The 24,004-nt window shown below is 46.9% G+C and overlaps 1 protein-coding gene across 1 annotated transcript in view; it reads right to left on the bottom strand.

The window, feature by feature from the left end:
• Window positions 1–16,131: 16,131 nt before the first annotated feature.
• Window positions 16,132–24,004, bottom strand: part of PELI2 (pellino E3 ubiquitin protein ligase family member 2) — a 77,832-nt gene continuing 69,959 nt past the window's right edge. Inside the window, exons 4-6 of the mRNA XM_075427049.1 lie at window positions 22,540–22,737; window positions 21,648–21,836; window positions 16,132–18,727 (exon numbers count right to left, since the gene is read on the bottom strand). Coding sequence (XP_075283164.1) covers window positions 18,161–18,727; window positions 21,648–21,836; window positions 22,540–22,737 — 954 coding nt within the window. The 3' untranslated portion in view covers window positions 16,132–18,160. The remainder of the gene's footprint in view (window positions 18,728–21,647; window positions 21,837–22,539; window positions 22,738–24,004) is intronic.

A 24,004-nucleotide genomic window follows, 5' to 3' on the forward strand; every position in this document is an offset into this window, starting at 1 on the left:
CACCCCGAAAACCGCTACGAGGGTGCGATACCGGGAACGTGCCGTAGAGAATCACGCTGCAGGGCTGAAACTGTGAAGTACCGTACCTGGCAGTGAGGAGGGAGCAGATCAGAGCCGGCATCGAGCAGGTTTTACTGCCCTGAAAAAATATATTGTCCTGTCCTCTGCAGCCGCCGGAGTCCTTATTATTCAGGCCGCATGCGTGCCGATGGCTCTCTCCCAGGCAGCTAAAGATCACAGCCGGGGCTGCTCGAGCTGCTCGCTGTGACTTTTTTTCATAAGGAGTATGTTGTCAAAACCTACGGGCTTTTTGCAAAAGGTTTAAAAGAGTTTTACAGCTGGGGAGTGAAGATATAAGCTGTCGTTCCTGGTCGTCCTAGCGAGACGCTGGGCAGGCACTGGTGCAGTGTCCGAGGGGACGCTCACAGCTGTCTGAACAAAAGCAGAGAGCAAACTTCAACCAGTGTCTCCCATTGGGACCGGAAACGTTTGGCTTTCCCCAAATTTCTCTGCCTTGACATCTGGTTTGAGCCAAGAGGAGGCATTTGGCTGTCCCCCCTGAATCTCCAGGATTCAGGCATCCCACCCAAGTCCCCGCAGCGTGTTTGCTAAGGAAGCGGTTCGTGGGTGTCCCACCTTCCCGGTACGTGGCAGATGGGCGCATCTGCACCCACCCAGCAAGCCCAGTACATCCCATCCCAGCTGCTTGCAGTCCCACCTCTGCCCAAGCGTTCATTCAATGGGAACATGAAGTACCTTGCGTCAACCCCTAAAATCCTGCTGAAGTCGGATTTCGGTCTCTTTTGGGGAAGGCTGCAGCTCCAGCACAGGCAGGCAAGGCAGAGCTCAGTCTGCGCTGTGGAACTTGCTTTCCGAGCGGCAGCCAGCCCTGGTCATGCGGCTCCCCGCCGTCGCTGGCTCCGCTCCAGCCCCGCGGCTGCATCTGGGCAGCCGCTGAGGAACCCGGGGTAGCATCGCGCTGCAGCTTCTCCTTTGATAAATGTTATGTTATCACTTGCCCTCTATGTAAGACACCCAAACACCCATCTGAGCAGCGGGTGACACCCGTCACCTTTCCTTTACCGCCTCTGGCCGAGGAACTCACGTGTTGGGCGAGGACAGGGATGCAGAGGCACAGGGACAGCTTCCCTCAGCATCCCTGGTTCCACTGTGGCCTGAGCGATTAATTTTTTTTTTTCTACCCTTGACAGCCAAATAGCAAGGTTATTCTGGTCATTGTGGGAGCTGGGGGTCGTTTATGCAGCCGTGACTCAGAGTTTGGTAAGCTGCGATCAGTGCAAGCGCTTTGCATCCCCTCCCCACCCCCTGCACCTTATCCCTTGGCTGGGCGGGCGCTGGGCCCCACACCCAAACGGGTGGACCAACCCCTGGGGAAAGAGATTATGGATGTGGGCTCCATTCCAGCCTCACACTGGTTTTATTGCCCTCGTGGCTATCATAACCTAAACATGCGAAAGGGTCAGCCTGTCCCTCCTTTTCCATCCTCACCCACCCATTTCCCTCAGCATCATATTTTCCCTCCGCTACTTCCAGCTCTCTCCCTCTCTCCCATGAAACCAGAAGCGTTTCCAAGGCCATCAGCCCAGGAGGTTCTCCTCAACGGGCTTCGATGTGCCCGGTGTCAGGCTGCATCTCATTGCAACGTGAGCATCCCCTGTGAATGCAAATCCACCCGTGTCCAGGGTTTGGGACACCCATGCCGACATGGAACACGAGCAGTTATCACCAGGATCTAAAAACCACAGCCCTGGTAGGGTTCCATGTGCATGTGCAAGGCCTCCCCGTCCCGCGGGCGCTGTGGGTCCCCAAGTCACAGGAATAAGGATAACATGGATGCACCACGCAAAAATCCCACTTGGACTTATGCTTCGCTTAAAGCATCTCTGAAGACGCGCGGGCAGCGCCGGGCTGCCCTGAGCTGCCGGCCGAGGGAATCGCTCCCCAAAAACCCAGCACAAAAACACATTCCCCAAAAACACAGCCCCAGATCTAGGGGGGGGGGAGGGGGTAGGTATTTTCCAAATAAAACCACTTTATCCTAGGAGGATTCAGAGCAATGGCCCGTCCCCAGGGCAAAAGACATTTTCAACCCAACTTTGCAAAGTAACCAGGCTCTCCGCAGTGGCTCGTAGCTGAGCGATGGAAATCTCAATACTGGCCCCCCCCCCCCCATTTGCTATAAGATGAGGGTTGAGCAAAACCTTTAATTTCTCAGGGATAAGGTTACATGTTGGTATCACTTTGCTGCTTTAAGCATTGTAAAGGGAAAATTAAATGAATCCCCTCAAAATTTGACCACAAATACTCCGGGGCTCAGGTTTTTCACCTCATCTGACAACAGTCCCCGTGCAAACACATCGGGTTTTCCTGGGAAAGCTTCATCTTTCCACGCGCCAGCGGCCCCCGGTCCTTACAGCAACGCCAAATCCCCGCGGCAAACAGCGATTTTGCTCTGCCAGGGAGGATAAAGAGGGAAATGACACAATTAACAGCTCTGCTGGCGAGGAGGAGCTGCGCTTATTTAAGGAACCAAAAAGCATCCCTGGCTCCAGCACGGCTGCAGGATTGTGCCATATCTGTGGCCAGAATCCCTGCTCCGATAAGCAGCATCCCCCTGCCCCGCAGCATCCCCCTGCCCCGCAGCATCCAACTCTCTGCCGAGTCCCACCCGTACAGGTCACTCAGTTCATAGTTTTGTTTATTCCCTTATTCCAGTTTCCTGTCCCCAAATCCTTCAGTATTTTAAAGCCAAATCAAAGCCCTGGGGGTGTTTTTTGGGGTTTTTTTTTGTTTGTTTTTTTAATTACTCATAATTAAGTGATGCTTGGCAGGGAAGCCCATGGAAACAGCGTTATCCCACAGACAGGAATTCAGCAAGGAATTTCCTCTTAGCCCCGGGACCCTTATCACAACAGCCTCCAGCAAGACCTTGAGCTGCACCTTGGTTTCATTATTTGTTGAGCTCCACTTTTCCTCCTGCCAAAGTCCCTGGGAAAAACCCTCCGGATTTTTTGGGCAGGGTCTGTTTTTCAGTGCGGTGGCTGGTGCTAGACAGCAAGAGCGTCAGCGCTGTGTATTGCAGGAGCTGAACATCTGCTGAAAGCTCCGTGGTTTTGGCCACCATCTCCACCACGCTGGTGCTCTCCTGTGAGTTACAGCACGGCCCTGACAAAGCCCTCGCAGCCCTCGCTGTAAAAGCAAAGTGGCTTTGGCCAGGGAAGAAAGCAGTAAATCTCCAATGAAAAATAATCTTGAAGTGCATCTCTGCTTCTGCCCGGGCTGATGGGGACCTGCAGAGCTGGGGATGCGTCGGGCGCTGCGTCTGGGTTTTGCTTCCGAGCGAAGCTGCTCTGATGGTCTGGCAGCATCTCGGGTGCCATGGTGAGGGTGTGGGGCTGCCTCGGAGCCCGGGTTCTCTCGAGGTGGGTGCAGTGATATTTGCTAATGGCATTACGGCAGGGTGTGTTGGAGGGCATCCACCAGCATGGGTGTGCACAGCGGGCGCAGCACCCACACAATGTAAGGGCTGGTCCCCCGCAGTGACTTGCCAGTGCTGTGTGTCCCTGGAGCTCACCGAGCTGCTCCAAGATGCCCCAGTATGAGCTTTGCAAACCAGTACAGTGTGCTGAGAGGGGAGAAACACAAAATCACTGGGTATCCCATGCACAAGCCAACGACCCCTCCCCGTCCTGCTGCCTTACACCCACCAGCGGCCCCAACACCCGGCTTCTGCACACGCTGCATGTTCATACACCCACGTTAGAGGTTCAGCCTTAAAATATAACTTCAGATGTTCACCAGCGATGCCTTTAGCTGTGTTCCTACCAGCAGCTGAATTCTGGTGGAGTTTACACGACAAACATCATAGACAGGGATGATACGCACAACTGCATCCCATGCCGCCCCAGGACACATGCCGGACCCCAAAGCTGGAGATATGCAGGGAAACAGGGAAATGCAGCCTGTTCCTCAGCAGTCCCCTCCAGCCCTTCCTTTTTATGAAGACCTGCCTGCACTCTTGGGTCTCCAAAGCACCAAACCCTTTGAAAGCAGCAGCATCCTTCCTCCGTGCTCCAAAGGGGGAAAAAAAACCCCAAGGTAGCTCGTTTTTGACATCTCACAGCATTTTAGGAAGACCACAAGGGTCTTCTGGGGCAGGTAAGGATGCGACCAAGAGTGACACAGCCCCGATGTCCCCTTTCCAAGCTCAGGACCATCACCCAGAAGTGCTCAAAGGACTGACGGAAGAGGGTGGGCTGCTTCCCAAAACCCTAGCGCATCCGTGAGAAACATCACCCTCCTGCTAAACCCCAAAACCTAAAGCAACTGTGTTCACGTAACTCCAACAAGCCCTGCCGGGCTCACAGCTTTGCGCTTGAGTTTCGCTCCACTTTTCCAAATGAGCTCAAGGAAAAGCCTGTATCCAGGACTGTCACCTCTAAATATTCATAAGTCATGAGACTGGCTTCAAAGTCGGCACATTTTTCAGAAACTCACTCATACATTGATAGTATTCAAAATTGTCTTAATTTTTTTTTTTAATGTTCTATATTTGGCTTTCTTTTGATGTCTCTTCTCTTCGGGTTTGTGTTTCTCCCTGCAACCATATGGGCTTTAAAAAAGAAGCAGAAGAGATAGCTGCAATTCTGATACATTCACACAGCTCCAGATGTTCATCCTTAAAACAAAGCAGACGGGGGCTGGGGGGGAGGGAATCAAGATGGAGCCACAATAGCTGGTGGGAAGCTCCAACAATCTGCCTCCGCACCCGAAGCCCTGTCTGGTACCCGGAGTGCCTCGGAGGTCACAGAATCACAGAATGGTAGGGGTTGGAAGGGACCTCTGTGGGTCACCCAGTCCAACCCTCCTGCCGAAGCAGGGTCACCCAGAGCAGGCTGCACAGCACCGCGTCCAGGTGGGTCTTGAATATCTCCAGAGAAGGAGACTCCACAACCTCCCTGGGCAGCCTGGGCCAGGGCTCCATCACCCTCAGAGGGAAGAAGTTCTTCCTCGTTCAGACGGAACTTCCTGTGCCTCAGTTTGTGCCCATTGCCCCTTGTCCTGTCACTGGGCACCACTGAAAAGAGCTTGGCCCCATCCTCCTGACACCCTCCCTTGAGATATTTGTAAGTATATATTAGGTCCCCTCTCAGCCTTCTCTTCTCCAGGCTGAACAAGCCCAGCTCCCTCAGCCTCTCCTCGTAGCAGAGATGCTCCAGTCCCCTCACCATCCTCGTAGCCCTCCACTGGACTCTCTCCAGTAGCTCCTCATTTTTCTTGAACTGGGGAGCCCAGCACTGGACACAGTACTCCAGGTGAGGCCTCACCAGGGCAGAGCAGAGGGGAAGGAGAACCTCCCTCGCCCTGCTAGCCACACTCTTCTTGATGTACCCCAGGATCCCACTGGCTTTCTTGGCAGCCAGGGTCCCTGTCCTATGCTGAAGAACAGTGGTGGGGAGTGAGATGGGATGTGCGTCGGGTAGCTTACTGCTCTGCTGGATTTGGATTGGCTAGAAAAGCAGGAGATGGTCATAAACCTGCAGGTAAAATCCTAGAAAAAGCCCTTTAAGGTGACAGGGATATCTGTTGAACAAATCAGTGCTGCTTCCAGGAGCTGGGACAGGATGAATCCTCATTTCCCACAGCTGCATCCTGCACCCAGGACCAGGCAGAAGGAAAAAAATAGCTCCGATTCCTGCTTCTGCTGAGGGAATTAAAGGAAAACTCCACGCAGCGACACGGTGAGCATCCCCAGAGAGCGTACCAGTGCCCCCCCTGCAGCACCCAGCCCTGCCCATGGGCTTCTCCGTCCCCACTTTGCAGCGCTCCCCAAATCTGAGCGACGATGGAGATAATCCCAGCCGCTGTGCCAGGTGTCTGCCTCGTCCTGCCATTGCACAGCAAAATGCTTTGCATAATCCGATTAAATAAAATTGATGTGTTGCTCGGCATGGCGCGGGCCCGGTGGGAGCACCCAGCTAATCACTGGGGAATAAAAGCTACCGGGACTTTGATCAGTGCTGTAGTATTCTCCGAGGAGCAGCTTTACCTTGTAAATCCTGGAGTACACAGTTTGATGTTATCACTGGGGGAAGGAAAAAAAAGAGAACAGAGAGAAATAGGGAAGTAAAAAGCAAACGCCTGGGCGCAGAGTGCTCGTTCGTTAACAGACCAGGTGAAAAAGGGCGTTTCTTACTGGTACTGATGGAAGCAGCAGTCAGTCGTCCCTGCGCATCACGGCTCCCCTCCTGTAAAACAGGAGGCAAGAAACCTCCTGGAACCAAGTGGAATCTGCCACTGTGCTGCTAATATCTAATTAATTGTGGATAGCAAGGAAATTCTAGAGAAACAGAAAGAAGGCTTAGTGTGGATCTAGGATCAAAGAATGCAAGGGGGGTGACCACCAGATGTCCATCCCAGGTGGAAAACCACATGCATTTGTGCAGGATTCAACTCAAAGGATAAAGAAATGCAAAAAAACAACTGGTTCCACTGGCTGGTTGTGTAGGGAGTAAGCATCAAACACTCGTGCTCTCCTTCTTAATGAGCTGATGCTCAGGTTTACTGACAGCCCAGCACGCTGCAGGGAATGCAGAGAGACTTCCAGGAGGCTTTTGGCTTCCAACGCCCTGACATTTGAAAGCAGGACCGCAAAATATCGATAAACACAGGCGAAGTGGCTGACGGAGTGGTCAATACCAGATTCCGGCTCGGGGGAGCTCCCCGGGGCGCAGCGGGGATCAGTGCTGAGCGGCTGCCTGGGCACCTTGCTATTCGTGAGCTGGAGATCTGCCTGAGGATCTCTGCTGAGAGCATGCAGAGGGGCGAGCAATGGGGAAGGCAGGACGGTTACTGGAGCGAACAGGCTCCTGTGGCAGGAGAACCCTGGGAATGGGGCCAACAGCAGCGGGGGACTTCGGGGTGTGGGGAGGCTGACAGGGGAGCACCAAGCCCATCTGGTTCAGCTCGGCGAAACCAGCAACCCCCATTACTTACCAGCTGCCCAGAGCCTTGCAGGTATGAAGAGGGCTGTTGCAAGGATGGAATACGATCTTACATCTGTATCCGCTGACGAGCTCAGCAGGAAAGTGCATGCACAGATCTAGTAGAGAAACTTGAAAAAGCACAAAAATGGTTTTAAGGACAGAGGAAATACCATGTAAAAAGGCTTACAAGGATCTCATCCTGCTTAAGCTTATGGGAAAGAAGATCGATGGTGGCTTGACTATGCCCTTGCACCTGAACAGGAAGAAAAACCTCAGAACCGAAAGACTTGTAGCCTGTTTTGGAAGAGGGTGGTTGAAAAGCAGGGCCAGACTCAACGAAATGAGGTACACATCGTTCGTGGGGAGGGTGAGTAACAGCAGGACAGCCTCCAAGTGAAGTTCAGGGATATTCCTCTCCAAAAAGCTAAAAAAATGAAGATGAGACATGATCTCGGGAGAGATGTGCTGGCTGGATGCAAGCTCAAGGGTTGCAGCCTTCCAGTACTTAAAGGGAGCTTGTAAGAAAGGTGGGGACAAACTTTTTAGCAGGGTCTGTTGCAATAGGACAAAGGGTGACGGTTTTAATCTAAAAGAGGGGAGCTTCAGACTAGATGTAAGGAAGAGATTTTTTACAATGAGGGTGGTGAGGCCCTGGCACAGGATGCCCAGAGAGGTAGTGGATGCCCCATCCCTGGAAACATTCAAAGCCAGTTTGGATGGAGCTCTGAGCAACCTGGTCTGGTTGAAGATGTCCCTGCTCATTGCAGGGAGGTTGGACTAAATGACCTCTAAAGGTCCCTTCCAACCCAAACTATCCCATGATTCTATGATTCAAAACAGACTGGCATCCAGCAGCCTGGGCTGGGTTTTTGATCCCTCGCGCCTCAGACCTGTGGACTGAAGGTGGCCTCTAAGCCCCGAGCACTCCCTGGCCAAGCTCCCAAGGAGCACCTTAAGGAGGGAGGTTGGGGAGCACCACCGCAGTGGGAGTGGGCACCATCATAGGTGGCACAGGCTCTCAGCCGCCATCTCCTCATGCACCTGCCTTCAGACACACCAGCAAGGCAGTGTCTAGACGTGCTCTACAAGCCTCTACAGCCACAAAAACCCCAGTAAATACCTGTTGATGGTGGCTCACCCCGCCTGGGCTCCCATCCACGTGTCCATCCGCCCACAGCAGCCCACTGTGGGACATTTATGCCTTTTTCTTTCCATACAGCCCTTCAACACAGCCCGCAGGCTGTTTTTTCTGAGAAACCGATAGATCACCAGAAACATACGGAGCAATTTGCTTGAGGGTGATGGTGCTTTGGGTTTTTACCACGGAAGGGCTCAGGACAGCTCACGAGGAAAGCAGGAGGCAACTCTGTCAACAGGAACAAAAACACAGTGGAAACTGTTGATTCTAGTAAAAAACAAAACAAAAACAAAAAACACTTATACCTCAAGCTTTGAGACGCATGAGCCACCCCTGTTACACCTTGATAACAGCTTCACTACCAGGTAAAGACGTGAGAGTTCAACCCTCGTCACATCTCTCTTAAAAGGAGAGTTTTTACAAGCCCCGGGGCTGGAAGCTATTAGTTACTGCTGCGTGATGTTCTGCAGGTCAGGATCCCGAAGGAAATCTGTGCATCGGGCAGGGCTGCCGGAGCGAACCCTGGGCCATGGCATCCATCAGCTGCTCCAGTCTCCCACTGCGAATTTATTCTTTGCTTCAGAACCAAGATGTTTGGTTTTTTTCAGAGAAATCCATCAGCGCGAGCGTGTCATCGGTTCAGAAGGGCAGGACCTGGCTGCTTTGATCCTTGCTTGTAGAGCGCAGGAGATCGGGAGGAACGAGGCTGCCGTATGCATAGTGACCTTAATGGTGCTTTATCCTCCCAGGCTAAACAGAGCCATGCTTCGGAGTACTGCCAAAGCCCTCAGCTCCGTTCCCAAAAAATTCCCTTAGAAAAAGCCAGATCCAGAGAGGCGCAGTGCAGTAGTTTCACCAGCCTCTGCAGGGCATTGGCTTAACATTTGCTGAGATGAGGGGCCAGGGCCCAATTTCCTAGCAGGCTCAGTGTTTATTACTCACAGACCTCGAATACAAAATATGCCAAGTCCTTCAAATCTGCAAACAACTTCTGGGTTCTCTTCCCGGCGTCATGAGTCACTTGAAAAGACTTTGGGCTTTCGAGGAAATTTCTGGTGTATTTGCTGGCACGCGTGATGTTTCCAGTAACCAGAACCACTGTGGAGTCATTGCCTCGAACCTCTGAACCTTTCTGGAAATGTCATCTGAAAGATGTTTTCATGATTTTAATTGACATCAAAGTTTAAAATGCTGAGAGTTTCTGCAGAACAAACCGTTCCCGACACTCCTGTTTGGAAGCATCGGTGGAGGAGCGATGATGCTCATTTGCAGTTTACTCAGACCAAACTGGCTGAAGTTTTCTGAGTAGGGAAAGCTTTATCCAGATCAGATGGTTTTCTATTTAAAGCAATCTACAGCAGCAGAGCATTGCATTTGTGGGCACAGGCCAACAAAACATCAGCTTCGCTGGGAACTGGAGTAGACAATGCTTTGGGTGAAGACAAGCAAGTTACTCCTTTGCCTTAAATACAACACACTTCCGCTGAGGCTACAGATACCGCCCCTTGGCTAGGCGTTGCTTAGATTTTTATATAAATCTCTTCCTCTGCCTGCAAATTCCAACCAAGTGAAAAAAAGAGGTTTGGATATTTGCGTGCTTCCATATGCTGGAGCTGCTTGGCATGCGCTTTCTGACCAGACGGCTTGCAGCGAGGCTGCCCTACCCAGGACACGGCAGACCTACTGCTTCCGTGGTGAACCATGCACGGACAGACCAAACCTGAAGTTTCCCAGATTCCCTGCGTGTTTCTTGTCTGTCCTGATGCATCCAAGCCCTTTGTGCATTCGCTGCGTGCCCCTGCCTGGGGAACCTCACCTTGGGTAGGAGGATGGGAGCCCACCTTCGCTGCTCGCTGTCCACGCAGCTTGGGAGCCCGCGGGTCACTGCAGTAAAGGCGAGGGAGAACATCTGGCCCACACGTGTCTTGGGGAGGAAAGATTTCTCCTTGTACATCAGGAAAAACTCGCTGCTGTCTCCACAGGAGGCTCCTGGCTGTCTAGACATGTTCAGTTACATGAGCTCAAATCCCCAGCCGCTCCTGATCTGGCTTGAAGCGACCCTCCTGGCTCTCCTCCCAAGGAGGGGCTGGCTCTCCACACAAGCACCACTCTCCCCAGCCAAGGGAAAGGCAGGAGGATCTTGATACGAAGGGCCCAGGCAGCAGACTGAGGTGGTATATCCTGATGGGAAGGGAGGGAGAAAACACATCTTACAGAAGGGACAGCAATCCTGGGAGTCCACGGAGGGTGAACATGAAGGAAGACGCGGGTTTCTGCGGGGAACATCCCCATTAAAAAAAGGAAAACATTTGTTTTCTGCTTGTGGGGAGGAGGGATAAAACCCTTTAGCCAAAAGGCAGATTTCTTTCACAAAACCCCCGAACTGTTGTCTCAACCCTCCAAGCAGGGCCGGGTAGCCCTGTAGTTCCTATTCTTTAGGTAGGAAAGGGGAAATGAAAAACGTCCAACCCAGGGGTACTGCGGGAGAAAGCCAGAAGCCAGACCTGCCCTCCCTGCTGACTTGCTGCCTTCCCCCGGGCTCCGTTAATTATTTTTTTCTTTAGGTGCCTACACAGCCCCTGTAGCTACAGCAGCTCTTAAATGCTCCTTCTGCATGGACCTGAAGATTTGGGTAGAGTTCAGGGTTTCCAAACAGGACAAGACGACGTCTGTGTACCATGGGAGGGGAAAAGCAAAGCAGCTTTCCCAGGGAGCTTTTCCGAGGGAGTCCAAGTTTAGTTTTAGACTGCAGTACAGCCTTCTTCCCTCTGCTGCTCTTGCAGAGGGCAATTTCTACCAGAAGTGGCAAATTCCCGGTCACTTCAAACTCCAGGGTCCCTGCCTCTGCAGCCTGCTTCAACTGGAGTCTTAAGAATACAGCATTTAAAGCAAATATTCCACAAGATGCATTTCTTTACATATACAATCATATATATGCATAGACATAATTTGAAGCACTGATGGAATTGGGCTTCTGCTGAATTCCTTTCTGCTGTGAAGTATTTCCTCATCTTGAGTTTTCAGCAGTTGAAAAGAAATAGCAGGCTCTGACACCTGCGTCAAACTTCTGTCTGCCTTAGTTTTACATGAAAGAGATTTCTTAAGTTTCTCCTAAAAATATGCATCCATACAGCAGTACCTTGAGAGAAAAGCAGCCATCACAAACGCACTGGAAACCTCTCACAAAGATCAGTGCAAGCTGCAGTGACTTAAGAAGTGAAGTTTTACAGCCACGTAACACAGAGGCAGGAATCCATGCTCTCTTCAGCAGGGAGTGAAAAAAGACCACAGTGTCCTTCATCAGACAGTCGGAAGAGTGAGGAGAAAAGCAGCAAGGGAAGTGGGGATCGTGAGGACGAAGTTTGGTCCCGTTGTCTTGCATAAAATGAACTGAGAACGGACCGAAAGCTGTAGGTTTGAATTAAAAAACAAACTTGTGGTATTGCCTGCTAGAAGCGATACAATATCCGCACAATTTGCACGAAAAGCCCATGAGAGCTTACCACCGAGGGGTACTACAGGGGTGCTGCAGCATCTGAGCAGGGACACTTCTCCTGCCAGGCTTTCAGGGGATGAAGTCAGCCACCTCAGCTCGAGTGCTCCCTTCCTCCTCCATCCTCGTTCCTCCCTTGATGCTCGCCTCCTCCTCCAAGGATCAGCAGAAACCTCTCCCCCGCGGAGCTGCTTCTTGCCTCCAGATGTTTTAAAAAAAAAAAAACCAGCGTCATCCCAACTTCTGGGCAGGTACGAGCGGCCGTTCCGCACCCGGGCGCTGCTTTCCTGGACGCACAGAATCCCTGCTCAGAGACCAGGCTGAGCACATCTCTACAGCGATGGCGTCCCAGAGGGTCCTGGAGCAGAGAGGTTTTGCTCTTCTGCTGGCAGATGAACACCCTGAATAACAATCCAAAGCTTCTCCCACTCGCCTGGGAGCATCTTCCCTGGAAAGTATTCACCACTCCTGCATGACGAGGCAGGCCAATAGCCAGCTGGCAGGCGACCACCTCGAGAGAAAGTTGCTGATATCCTTATTTCCCTTTCCTATGCTCACGCCAACATTTTTTTTTTCCTACTTACCAAAAAAGGCAGACGATTCATTTTAACTCATTTTTAAAAATGATGCTTCTGTACTCACAGGGACTGCATACAAAAAGGGACGAATACACAAACAAAACAGTGAATTACCATTATGGAAATTAATTTTAAGAGTCACAAAGCATGTTATTCCTGGAAATTGCTTTTATTTCGCAATTATGTTAACACCGCAAGAAGGCAGTTGGCATTGAAAACAAACAGTTCAATTTAAAAATCAGGGAAAGGAATTAACTGAAATTTCAGGGCACTCACACCCAAACAGACTCCACTGCCTTGAATACTTAAGAATCCTCAAAGGCTTCGGTTTTTGTTCACTGAGGAGTAGAAGAAAGGGGATAAAAGAGTAAGAGAACCTGTTTATTTTTGAAGTTATTTATATGTTTTTGCAAATCAAAGTTAAACCCTGACAACCAACCAGCAGGGAAAAAAAACAACTGAAGGAGTCAGCGACAATACTGAGATAATATTTTAATTTTTTTTTTTTTGAAGTTTTTTCTCCTGTAAAATGGCTTGTACTTCCACAGGTACAACAGCAAAGAAAATTATTTCAGTCCATTTCACATGGTGTAGAAAAGACCAATTTTACAAATATACCCAGAAGTTGAACAGCTGCTAACACTGTTTGAAGGTAAACATTGCTTCTCCATCGTACAGGGCTCGTGCGAACGAGACTTTCCCTGCGGCTGTGCCATGTCCAGGGGCTCTCCATCAGGTATCTGATCCCAGAGGACAGCGGCACCCATCCCTACCCACCGCGACACAAGCAGAAGGGACTTCCAGCCGACTCGAAGCCTCCCTTGCCCACCAGGAAAGTGTAAATACGCCCCATCAAAAGGAAATCTTGGCAGCCACCAGTTTCCTCTGTAGTTCGGTTGTCCAAGCAACTTGTATTTGTGTTTCGCTATCAATAAACGAAAACTCTGATCAAGACAGAAAGTAAGGCTCTGTTTTTACTACCTGTCGAGGCTGACTACTGTCGTAGCAAGACGAAAGCAAGTGCTGCAGCCAACGGGACGGGCTTTGCACAGGGCCTGAACAACTACTGCGACTTCATCCTAGGAACTACCCCTCTCCATCCCCCCACCCCCCAAAAAAATCATCCTTACCTTCTGAGTTTTTCTCCTTTTAATTCACAACACCAAGCATGAAGACTTGTGAAGAGTGCTTATAAAAGTCAGAATAATGAGAAAATCTGCAAAAGACATTTGCAACTCCAATTTACGCTTTCCTTGAAGAGATAAGCAAGCCTGAAGGTATCTTTTTAATTTTCTTCCTTGCTTTATTTTTCTTTCCAAGATATATTTACTTGTTTACCTGCAACTACGTGGATAAATAGAAAATGAGAGGAGCCAAGAACTCACAAGAGGCTGAAGACTGAGCAAACCAGGAGGAGGAGGAGGAAGCCTTGGCCAGAACTCTGCAGATAGCGGGGCTGTCCCCAGCTATTCAGCTCATGTGTCTAACAGCCTTCTGCTTCCTACCGGCCCCCTCAGCAGCCCGACCCCTCAATTCCCCGTCGCGCCCAAGGCAGCGTTAGCAACAGTCTCGGGGAAGCAAGGCTCGCCCACGCGTGCCAGAGCGCTCCTTTACAAAGAGCAGACAAGCACAGCTCGTTTCAAACGCATATTTGCAACTCAACTTTAAGCAAGAGCAGGAGTCAAGCCAGGTCAGGGTTCCTACAACGCCAAAAAAGTATTTAAAAGCCTCTGGCAGTTCTCACGATGGCCAGATTGCTACCAGTTCTCTGACCCCAGAAAAGCATCAAGACTAACAGCCAGATGAACAGAACCATGACGACCTCGGCAAAGCTTCCACTTCCAGAAGAAAGATAAAAGCGGTGAGCAGAAAGATCAGCTACCGCCAGCAGCACTGGAGGGAGAGTTACCACAGCTGAAACCCACAGTTCATTTTGGGTGGTGCGTGGAGTTAAAAACCAAGCTAAGTTCTATGCAGAGACTTGCAGCTTCTCATTATGATACACTCAGCACGTCCGCTCCCTGGCCAGGATCTGAAGCAGAACCTTCAAATTCCAGGAACTGCCATCAGAATACCAAAAACTGTTTTTCTTGGGAAGATCACAGCTTTCCCATGTCAGCCCAGAGCTTCCTAACGAACCGAGGAGCATCCTTTCTAGAGCATGAATCAGGTCTGAAAGCGGGAACAACCACACTCACATTTCTGATTTGGTCCTGGCGTGCCTTTGCTTCAAGGTGTGCCTGTCCCTACAGGAACCAGCCCGACAATGGCTTTTGTCTCTTCTGAGCCCCATTCCCACCCTCGCAAAGAAAAAAAGTCCTCCTTTAATTACTTTGCCAGTACTGTGTTGTTACTGCGCCCTGAGGCACAAAGCGACCACACTTGAACAAAATTTGTGATTAAAACACAGTATCATGCTAAGTCTTTTGTACAACTTGGACCACGATGCAAAATAAGAACAACGCTTACCACTCAGTCATCTATTTAGACTTCAGCACTCTATCAAAAAGCTGCCAGGAAAAAGGAAAATGTTACAGCTCCAGCGTGCATGGATATGACAGATTTTTTTGTTTTTTAAAGATCAGACTAGAAGAATACTTTTTGCTAGAAGTTACGCAGTCAAAGCCGGTTTTGAAGCATTCAAACAGAATCAACAGTAACGGGTGAAAAAAATCCTTACAGAATACACTGCCAGCATTTGAAATGGTATGCAAGAAATGTAACACTGAAATCATGAAATTAACTTTCAAAACAAAGTTTGAGGGTGGTTCTCAAGTTTACCCACTCCAAACAGAACCAGTCTTCTTTATCCAGAAACTACTTTCTCCTATCGAGTTACCACAGCAGTGAAGGTGTGTGTTTACCAAGATGAAGGAAGGAGAGGAGGGTTAAGCAGCCAAATGGTCCATCATTTGATCAGAGCAGCAGATGTGGCAGTAGTGTTTGCGAAAAATAATGCTACAAACTCTTCTGCCTTCCCAGTAAATCCAGCTCTGCGGGACTCGCCCTAGATTTGAATACTGGTTAGCGGCAAAGTACCTGGATTCATGCAAAGGACTGTGGAAGTTTGTTTCCCAGGTAAGAGGAGAGTTTTCCTTCCTGCAGTACTTCTTGCATTATACAGAATTGCTGACAGTGAAAGACACAAAAAAATCTCACTTAAACCACAGTCTTTTCGCAGGGATGCTTCCCTCGGATACAAACCACTGGCCAGTGTCCCCCCCGCGCAAGCCAAACGCGCCAGAGCCGGATGGCGTGCCACTGTCTGCAGCGAGGATGCCTCCAGCACTGTGTGTTCACTTCACACAGGGCAGAGCTGCACGAAGCCCTGAAGCAGCAGTTGAACTGCACCAGCAACAGAAGAAAGGAAAGAAGCTCAATAACGGAGACACCCAGGAAATGCGCGTTTACAATCCGTTTATGCTCAGAGGGAGACTCCGCGTGCAAGTCCCAACCAGCTCGGCTCAGCGACGGAGCTGCCGCCCCAGACCTGTGAAGCCGTCGCACTTTGAGCTCAGGACCTCCGGCCACCAGCATTAACACGTGGCCCGCAGCCTCAACTCAACAAGAACATCTCCTGAAAGCGTGTTTTCATAGCATCTCTTGTGAGAGAAACAAAGTTAAGGATTGCATGGAGTCCAGTAAGAACGAGGTGGAGGTGAGCCTGCCTCTCGCAGATGAGGTATATGCTAAATAGAAATAACTCTGCAGTGTGCATATGGGACCTGAGGAACTTGTACCAAACAGAAACAAGGAAGAGGCACCTTCACATCGATGACAGAAACCGCAACAAGGAATTGAAGGCCAAAGGCGTCTCTTCCCAAGCTGGCTGGGCTGCCGTTCTGCAGCACAAACAGCCACAGGGTTGTCTTGCGGGAGTAAGGACTCGGAATACGGAATCACAAGAGGATCTCATTGAAAAGGCACTAGGAAGAAGCATATAGTTTTACTTGAACAAGATTCATCCTATTTCCAATCACTGAGTGGGACAAAAACTGTACAGTGTGGGACTTCTAGAGAAGATGCTGCAGAAAAAAAAAATTTCTTTTGTAACAGCAAAAGCGTAAAAAGAAAAGTAAAGCTATTTTAAAATTACTCAAATGCTGAACATTTATACAGCAAAATTATATTAAAAACAGCAGCAGACAAAAGTACATCCCATCACCATTGGCAAGGGACATGTAAAATGTTTATAGGTTAACTATAAAACAGTTTTACAACCAAAATATGAACAGGCCAATTCAAGTATCTATATACAGAATATATTAAAATCATATAAATTATATATTCATACAAAGGGCACAAGTATAGCAAAAAGCTATAGTTGATTCAACAGAACTGAGCTTGAGTGATCAATTTCATCTGGAGACGTTATAATTTTCTCCCAAATTCTTTTTTCTTTTTTAAACCTGGATAGATTGATACCTCAGATACCAAGAGTACAGAAAGCACAAGCAAAAAAAAAAAACAAACCACAAATCAAAGAGTTATAATTCTGTATGAAATGAAACTAACAGTGGGTGCGGTACATCTCATATGAAATTCTGATTTAATTATTTCCATAGTAAACATTTATCAGTTCTCCTAAAAACTCAGGAATTTCAAGTGATCCACTTCAGATGTACCACCCTGGTGCATATATTTGATTACATTTGAATGTTGTTTGATTTGCAAACATTTGAAAAAAAAAAAGGATATAAACACATCTCAATCTGCAAAAAAAAGGTGACAGATGGCAGCAAGTTGAAAACTGAACAAAAATACTCAGCTGAACTAGAAACGATGCTCTCCTTACAGCATTTTGGCTAGTAAGCGAGCTTAAATAATAACTTATTTTTAATTATTTTTTCATTTCAAAACAAACCAGCATATAACCACAATCCATTGAAGCACTTCAGAATCTGAACAGGCCCATCTGTGGGCTTATATTTAAACACGAACTAAGTGCTTCCCTGAATTCAGGTCTACGTCAGTGAGTTCTTCATAAGTTGTACCTAAACCTTCCCTCTTGCTGCAGCACCACCCCTTCATTAATGCGGTTTTTAAAGGCTTGCTACGTCTCAATTAACCCAATGGTCCTGGCCATGCAAGGAGTGGTTAGGGCAAGCTCAGTTAAGCAGAAATAAAAAGGCCAGACTACACATATACAGAACATCGGCTTAAAAACCAGAACTAAGTATGTAAAAAAGTAAAGCAGTTTCACCAGATGCAGGTTAAATGGGGAAAAAAAAAAAAAAAAGGAAAAAAATCAGCCACATACCATACATAATGAACAGCGGATATCTATTACACTGAAAGGAAATCAATGCAAACAGCATTTCCTCAGTTTCAAGTAATCCTTGATGCCTTTTTGGCCAGCTGTGTTACACCATAATAGATATTTTAATAGCTTTTATATTCTACAATTTAGGCAGCTAATTTTTCTCTTACATATCCAATTATCTCTAGTGAACATTCACCTATGGTTGTCCACACATTCTGTATTAGCTCCTTGAGAAACTATTCAAGTTAAATTATATTGCAAATTAATGACAGTTACATTCTGTATGTTCCTTCTAGATTTGAAAAATAGGTTTTAAAGGCTTGTCAAAGTTCAGAAGAAAAAACCTTTCCATTAAAAAAATCTTAGCTTAAAAAAATCATTAAGACACCTTTTTCGGATCCAGGGTACTAATAAAAAGATTACAAATATACTACAATTTGACCAAGAAGACTTCATGAATATGCTGCTTTTGAGCATGCAACACCACTGATATCTGTCAAGTTCCAGGTATCAATGTATCCCATTCCACCACGGTCCCTCACGATTTCCTTGTCGGTTCCCCATCCCCACCCTACCACCCTATTAATAACATTATAAAAAAAGGTAAAATCTAGAGTTAGTGGCAAAATCTTCACAGTAAATTGTTAAAGAAAATGTTATTGTGGTCATTGCAAAGTGGTATCAGTCAATTGGACCCTGAAAAATTAGCTTGATGCAGTTGTGTTCCCCGGACAGTTGTGTTGCGCAAAAAGGGCAGGCAGCATGAAATGCATGAGTACCATGAGGCAGCGGGATTTGAGACCAGTATTTTGCAGATTTCTCAGAGCACACATGTCCACAGGGGGTGAAAGCATGAGTTGGAGGACCAGCATCCACATAAAAGCCTGCTTCGCAGCCAAGCCAGAGAGGCACATAGGGGCCAACGGTTCTGCACATAGGACATTCCCGCTCGTTGGCTTCTGTGTCACTGCGATGTCCCCAGTTGTGATAGCCATGAACATGACCGCAGCTGAGGTATGCCCAAGGCTGCTTCTCTTCTACCACATCTTTACGGTTGATGCTGGGAAATGCTAATGTGTTTAACCCAACAGGACACTGCGGTCTGGCCGCGTTGATCTCCTGGCGCAAAGCTTCAATGTGTTTCTGAGTTGGGGTGTGGAACAGTCCATCCGCCGTTCTCCACAGAAGGGTGGCTCCACACAGGTCGATGAGAGAGCCATCTTCTAGGACGTTGGTTTCATTTTCTACCTAGTGGTAGGACACAAGGATAGGAGTTAAGTCCGAGAGCTTCTGCAGACAAGTGAGTTCTGTAAACGTGTCATCATTCTCACCAAATCATGACCCACCCTAGCATGCTACCTAATTTTGTCTTATTGTTTCCTTGTCCCCCATTTGTCTGAATCCACCTCTTGTCTCTTATCATATATTTAAGAATATAATGAGCACAGGTCTCATTCTGTACTTGTACAGGAGGTCCTAAATTTGCAAGTGTTACGTGTTATGGCAATACTAATTATTATACACAGTTTTCCTTCCTATAACTCTTTGGGAAAGGTTATTATGCTAGTAATCACTAACTTCTTCACAAATACCCCCTACCTCTGAAAGTGCTATTTTTTTTCTCTAACACTGATTCTCTGTATGTCTCTCATGTTTAAGGTAAGTCATGACAGACTGAAGAGGAAACCTGCCGTTCCCTAAGGGCTGTATTAGCAGATTGCTCCCCTGGAATTCTTTGCCCACGTAGATTGGCAGAGGCTGCTCATACAGCAAATTATCCTTTTTGGACTAAAAATTGCTACCCAGGACAGACCAGCTGTCCTGCCACTCAGGGGCTTGTGGCAAGTGTAAAGCATTTTGCAGAAGCATGAACTCCCACAGCGTACCTCATCAGTGAAACACTGCCACAGATACGTCAGGGATAAATGACAAATGCCATACTAGCTACAGGCACAGGTACTTTTATAGATTATCACTACAGCAGAGTGAATTACCAGTTGAATTTCTCAAGTGACAGGTTCTGCAACTAAAGCCACACAGGCTGAAGTTCTGAACAATTAACAACCCCAACTAGTTTGGCTCTGTAATGAGGCATTCCATGCAAATACAGCCCCACTGTGCATTGCCTAAAGGCTTCTCTCATCTGACTAAACACAGGTACTTGCAACATTTTCAAGGGATTATGCCAAACACACGTTGTACTTTGCTGGAATAGTCTTTAATTTATTTTAATGTCACAAACATATAAGCAACTTGTGCTATTGCTACCAGTTCAGTAGTGATGAATATATATTAAAAAGGTTCTTTATGAAAGTGAGGAGGAAAACAGACTTACTGCCTGGCTTTATACACAGAAAGTGTGTAGAAAAGACCACAAAGGCAAAACAAATACCCTGGACATTAAGTAGGTCACATGAAATTATCATGTCTGCCTAAGGATACTATGAATGACAATCAATTTAGCATTTATATTTTAATCCAGTTTAAATTCACAGATTAACTGTGGATCATCCTCACACAAAACACCTAGATGGTACAACAGACTACAGATCACAGAATCACAGAATGGTAGGGGTTGGAAGGGACCTCTGTGTGTCACCCAGTCCAACCAGCAGAAAAATTTGGCAGTTCAAGTAGGGATGAGAGAAGCCTTGATCTGACGTACTTTTCAGACAATTCCTTCACAAACAGCAAAGCGAAAAGCTTTCTCGTATGCAATGTGTTCAATTCATTATACAGTGTGCATTTGGTTTTATGAACCCAATCAGCGAATACTGATCACATCAATAGCAGTGTGCCATGCAATTTTGTTTAAATGAGAATTCAAGTCATTTTGAATGCAGAGAAGGGAATTTATTTGTTTTAGTATTGCCTTTCTTAAGCAGCACTAAAAAGGTGTTTTGCTAACCACATACAAAGGGCGCAATTGCAACATCATCTGTCCCAGTCCCCGAGGCGACGCTTGCCTGCCACCATTAAAGTGACAAAGCAATTTATGTACCACAGGCTGTCTACTGAAAGCAGAACAAAATATCCAAACTTCATTTTCTTAACTCCTTTAAGCAGTCAGTATTCTGCAAAGCTGGAAAGTCAGTTCAGTGCGAGCATGTGGGACACCTCTGTAACACCACCCAGCTAATGGGAACTCTAGGTAGCAGCAGAAAAGCAACTCCAGCATGAAGAGAAGAATATTGCCCTCCACCATGCACCCTTTCTCAGTCTTTAAACTCTAGCAGTGGGGTGATAATGTTACAAAAGAGGCAGGGCATGTTCAGCTGCAGTGAAGACACCCCCTGAGCACCCTCTCACTTCTCGAATCCTAACAAAAAGCAGAAGGAATGAACCATGAAGGCTCTTCCAGCTCTGCAGGCAGCAGAGCATTCTAACCTACCCAGAGACAAGGAGGACTTCTGGAAAAGCTCATCTGCCTGAGTGGGAATACAGCTGGCTGTGTACTTTGCTGGGCTACTTCTGTGCGGTGGTGTTTGTCTTTTTTGCTTTGAGGGCAGGGAGAAGAAGGAAGAGTGATGACAGAATTCTTCTTTCTAGGCTCCACAACCCTTGGGAAGGGGAAAGAATGAGCACTATGGGAATTCCCTTCCATCTTCGACAGAAAAGTGGACACATTCTTTCACGGGAACCTCTCTCCTGGTTACGTATGCCACAGGTTTCTGTGGCAGCTGAAATCTCTTGCTTTTGGTAAAGGCAAAGCCCATCCTGCTTCACAGGATAAAACAGGAATATACTCAGCAGGGCTTCTCTTTTCTTCCTAGCGGCAAGTAAATCAAACAGAAGCTGCGTTATCCAAACTTGTTTTGCATGCAAGTGGACTCTTTCTTTGAAGACAGTACTGCGAAAGACAGCTCCCCATGCAGCAACTTCCAGATGTCCCCATGTCCCAGGGGAACATTTCAGAGATGGAGATTCAAGAGCAATGTTTATTTAGCTTTTATGCTCTATGCTATTTCTGTTGGAAAAGTGACATGAGTAGAAAACTTAAAAAGCGTTCTCCTGTATAAGCAGCACAGAATCTACTGTGACACACATCTACTGAGATCATTTTGGTGCCCACTACCCAGGGACAGTCACCCTATGACTGCCTCCATTCAATGCCAGGAAACACAAGTATCCCTTGTTTTGTTTTAATTACCAGTTACTTTCAGCTTACCAGTTTCCCCCTTTGCTGAGCAGACCTGGTTTCCCGGAGGGTGTAGACATCACCACAGACTGAGATTTCCCGCCAGACTCCCGGTTTGGACTCCTCAGTGAACCCTCCTTTTGGATGCATGACCAGCACCCCATTAGTTGTCAATCCATCCATGTGGCCATCAGGATTTTTCCACTTTGCTGCTTTTTCCTACATGTGACAACCACCCCAGGAAAGAGTTTGATTAAAAGTTTATGGACTAAAATATTACACACTCAAATTTTACTAGCACTGTCTAAAATACAACATTTCCTCACCAGTCAGCAGTGTCTAGACAGATTTACAAAAAAAAGCATTTTTAAGAGTACCTTGTGCCAGAACAGTAACATCTTTTGCTTATGCATCTTCTCAATTACTATTCTACCTTAAGTAATATTAATATTTTTAACTCAGTTGAGTGCCTCTGACTGCAGGTCATGTAAGAGTAAAGGCCTCAAAGGTCAGTAGCACAGATACTCCTAGCCACCGCAGCAGAACACCACTGCAGTGGGCACATTCTTATCCGTAATGCAGCTGATGTGCTCCTTAGTCTTCAGCGCTCAGAACTGCAACAGTGGCTTATGCACAATGAGTATCAGGAATATATCAAACCAAGCTAAAGAAAATCCACTAGCAGTTACTAAAGTAGAGCATTATAGTTAAAGACAGTTATGACCATGACTCCATGCTGGTAATAAATCAGGCGCATAAAACTGCAGTTTCTACTTAACACTGCAGCTGGTATGCTGAGTAATAAAAGTCTAACGACAGTATGAGTTATCAACAACTAGTACAAGGGAATTTTGGGGCTTGAAAATAACACAGAATAAAAACCAGAGTTTGCTCGTACATAACAAATATTAGTACTACTTACACCAAGAAATATATTTTTAGATGAGTCAAATCCAGCTGCAAAAATCCTTGCTGTATATGGTGGGCTCCTGTCACAAACAATCCTGCATGCAAAACGGGATATGGTGCTTTGCGTAATCTGGGTTTCATCATTATTTTGACTTCCAGAAATAGTATCTGTAACTACAAAGTCTATGGGGCTTTCTGTTGACCTCCCAACCTGCAAAAAAATCAAGATAATGGTATAATTTGAAAAAGCCATAGAAATATCAAGCATTAAGGACACAATTTTGCCAAGTTAATGTTGACGCCATCAGTAAACTACTGTCTACTGAGTTTTCGGATGGCAAGATCCAACCAGAGACTAATCTGTATTTTCACATTTGTCCTAGGCACAAATACATCACTGAGAGGGCAAGACAAATTTTCACTCACTACAACTGATGTACATGCTTGCCTAACACAGCTGCAATGAGTGGTTTGATAGAGCATTGTCAGCAGCATGAAAGTAGTATCACCTTGCTGTTTCATAATCCAACCACCGCAAATGAGTTACCACTATGTTCTGTCAATTAAGAAAACACTAGCTTGAAATGACCAGTTTTATTCACATTTCTAGTTCCAAGTTAATTTGCCATGAAAAGAAAGGACTTTTTTTTTTTACACTCAGAACTTGGTTATTTTGATACATCATAACAAAAAAGCTACCCACCTTCACGTTTTCACAATCTGTAGTTCCAGAATAGAGGAGTTTTCAGGTAAAACCCAAAATATGATTAAATTTATTCCTAATCATGCGTGTGCATGACTAAATAAATTAAACACTTTCTTTAGCAGAAATAAAACACAGCAAATCAGCAGACAAAAATACGTTTCTATCTTGCCATCTATTATTCTAAAACTGGAAACATCTAGGCATCTGGAACAGAAAACTTCATTACAAAATGGACGGAGGGATCTGACTGCAAATCAAAGATACCATCAGACTTTATCAATACTTCTGCAGACAAATTAGTGTTACACCAACTTTGAGCATAACTGGGAAAGCTGATCCAAGGAACAAGGAGTGGAACAGAATATTAATTTTATAGACACCTTGTGAAGACGAAAATTAAGAATATTCTTCACATGAAATTACCTTCAATGTCAGGAATCCACATTTATATAAAAATAACTCTCTCACTAAACACGATCTCATTGTCCCCCAAGAGGTTACATTCTGCAAACTAAATTTGCTGTAAAGAAAGATTATTCACAAGTCAAGTGATAGTATCAATACTTAATCCTTGTCACAACTGAACTGATAGCAACAGTACAGGGATCTCTCCCATACTTCTCTTCGGCTTTCAGTTCTGCTTTGCAGCGCTAAACACAGGCCAAAATTCGTGTCTGAAGTGACATATCCAGTTACCTTCTCCATATCACGGGTCTCAACCCAACTATAAAATGTGATGAGCTTGGTGGAGAAGAATTGCCAAGGAAATACT

Source organism: Opisthocomus hoazin, chromosome 7, assembly GCF_030867145.1.
Source record: "Opisthocomus hoazin isolate bOpiHoa1 chromosome 7, bOpiHoa1.hap1, whole genome shotgun sequence".
NCBI lineage: Eukaryota > Metazoa > Chordata > Aves > Opisthocomiformes > Opisthocomidae > Opisthocomus > Opisthocomus hoazin.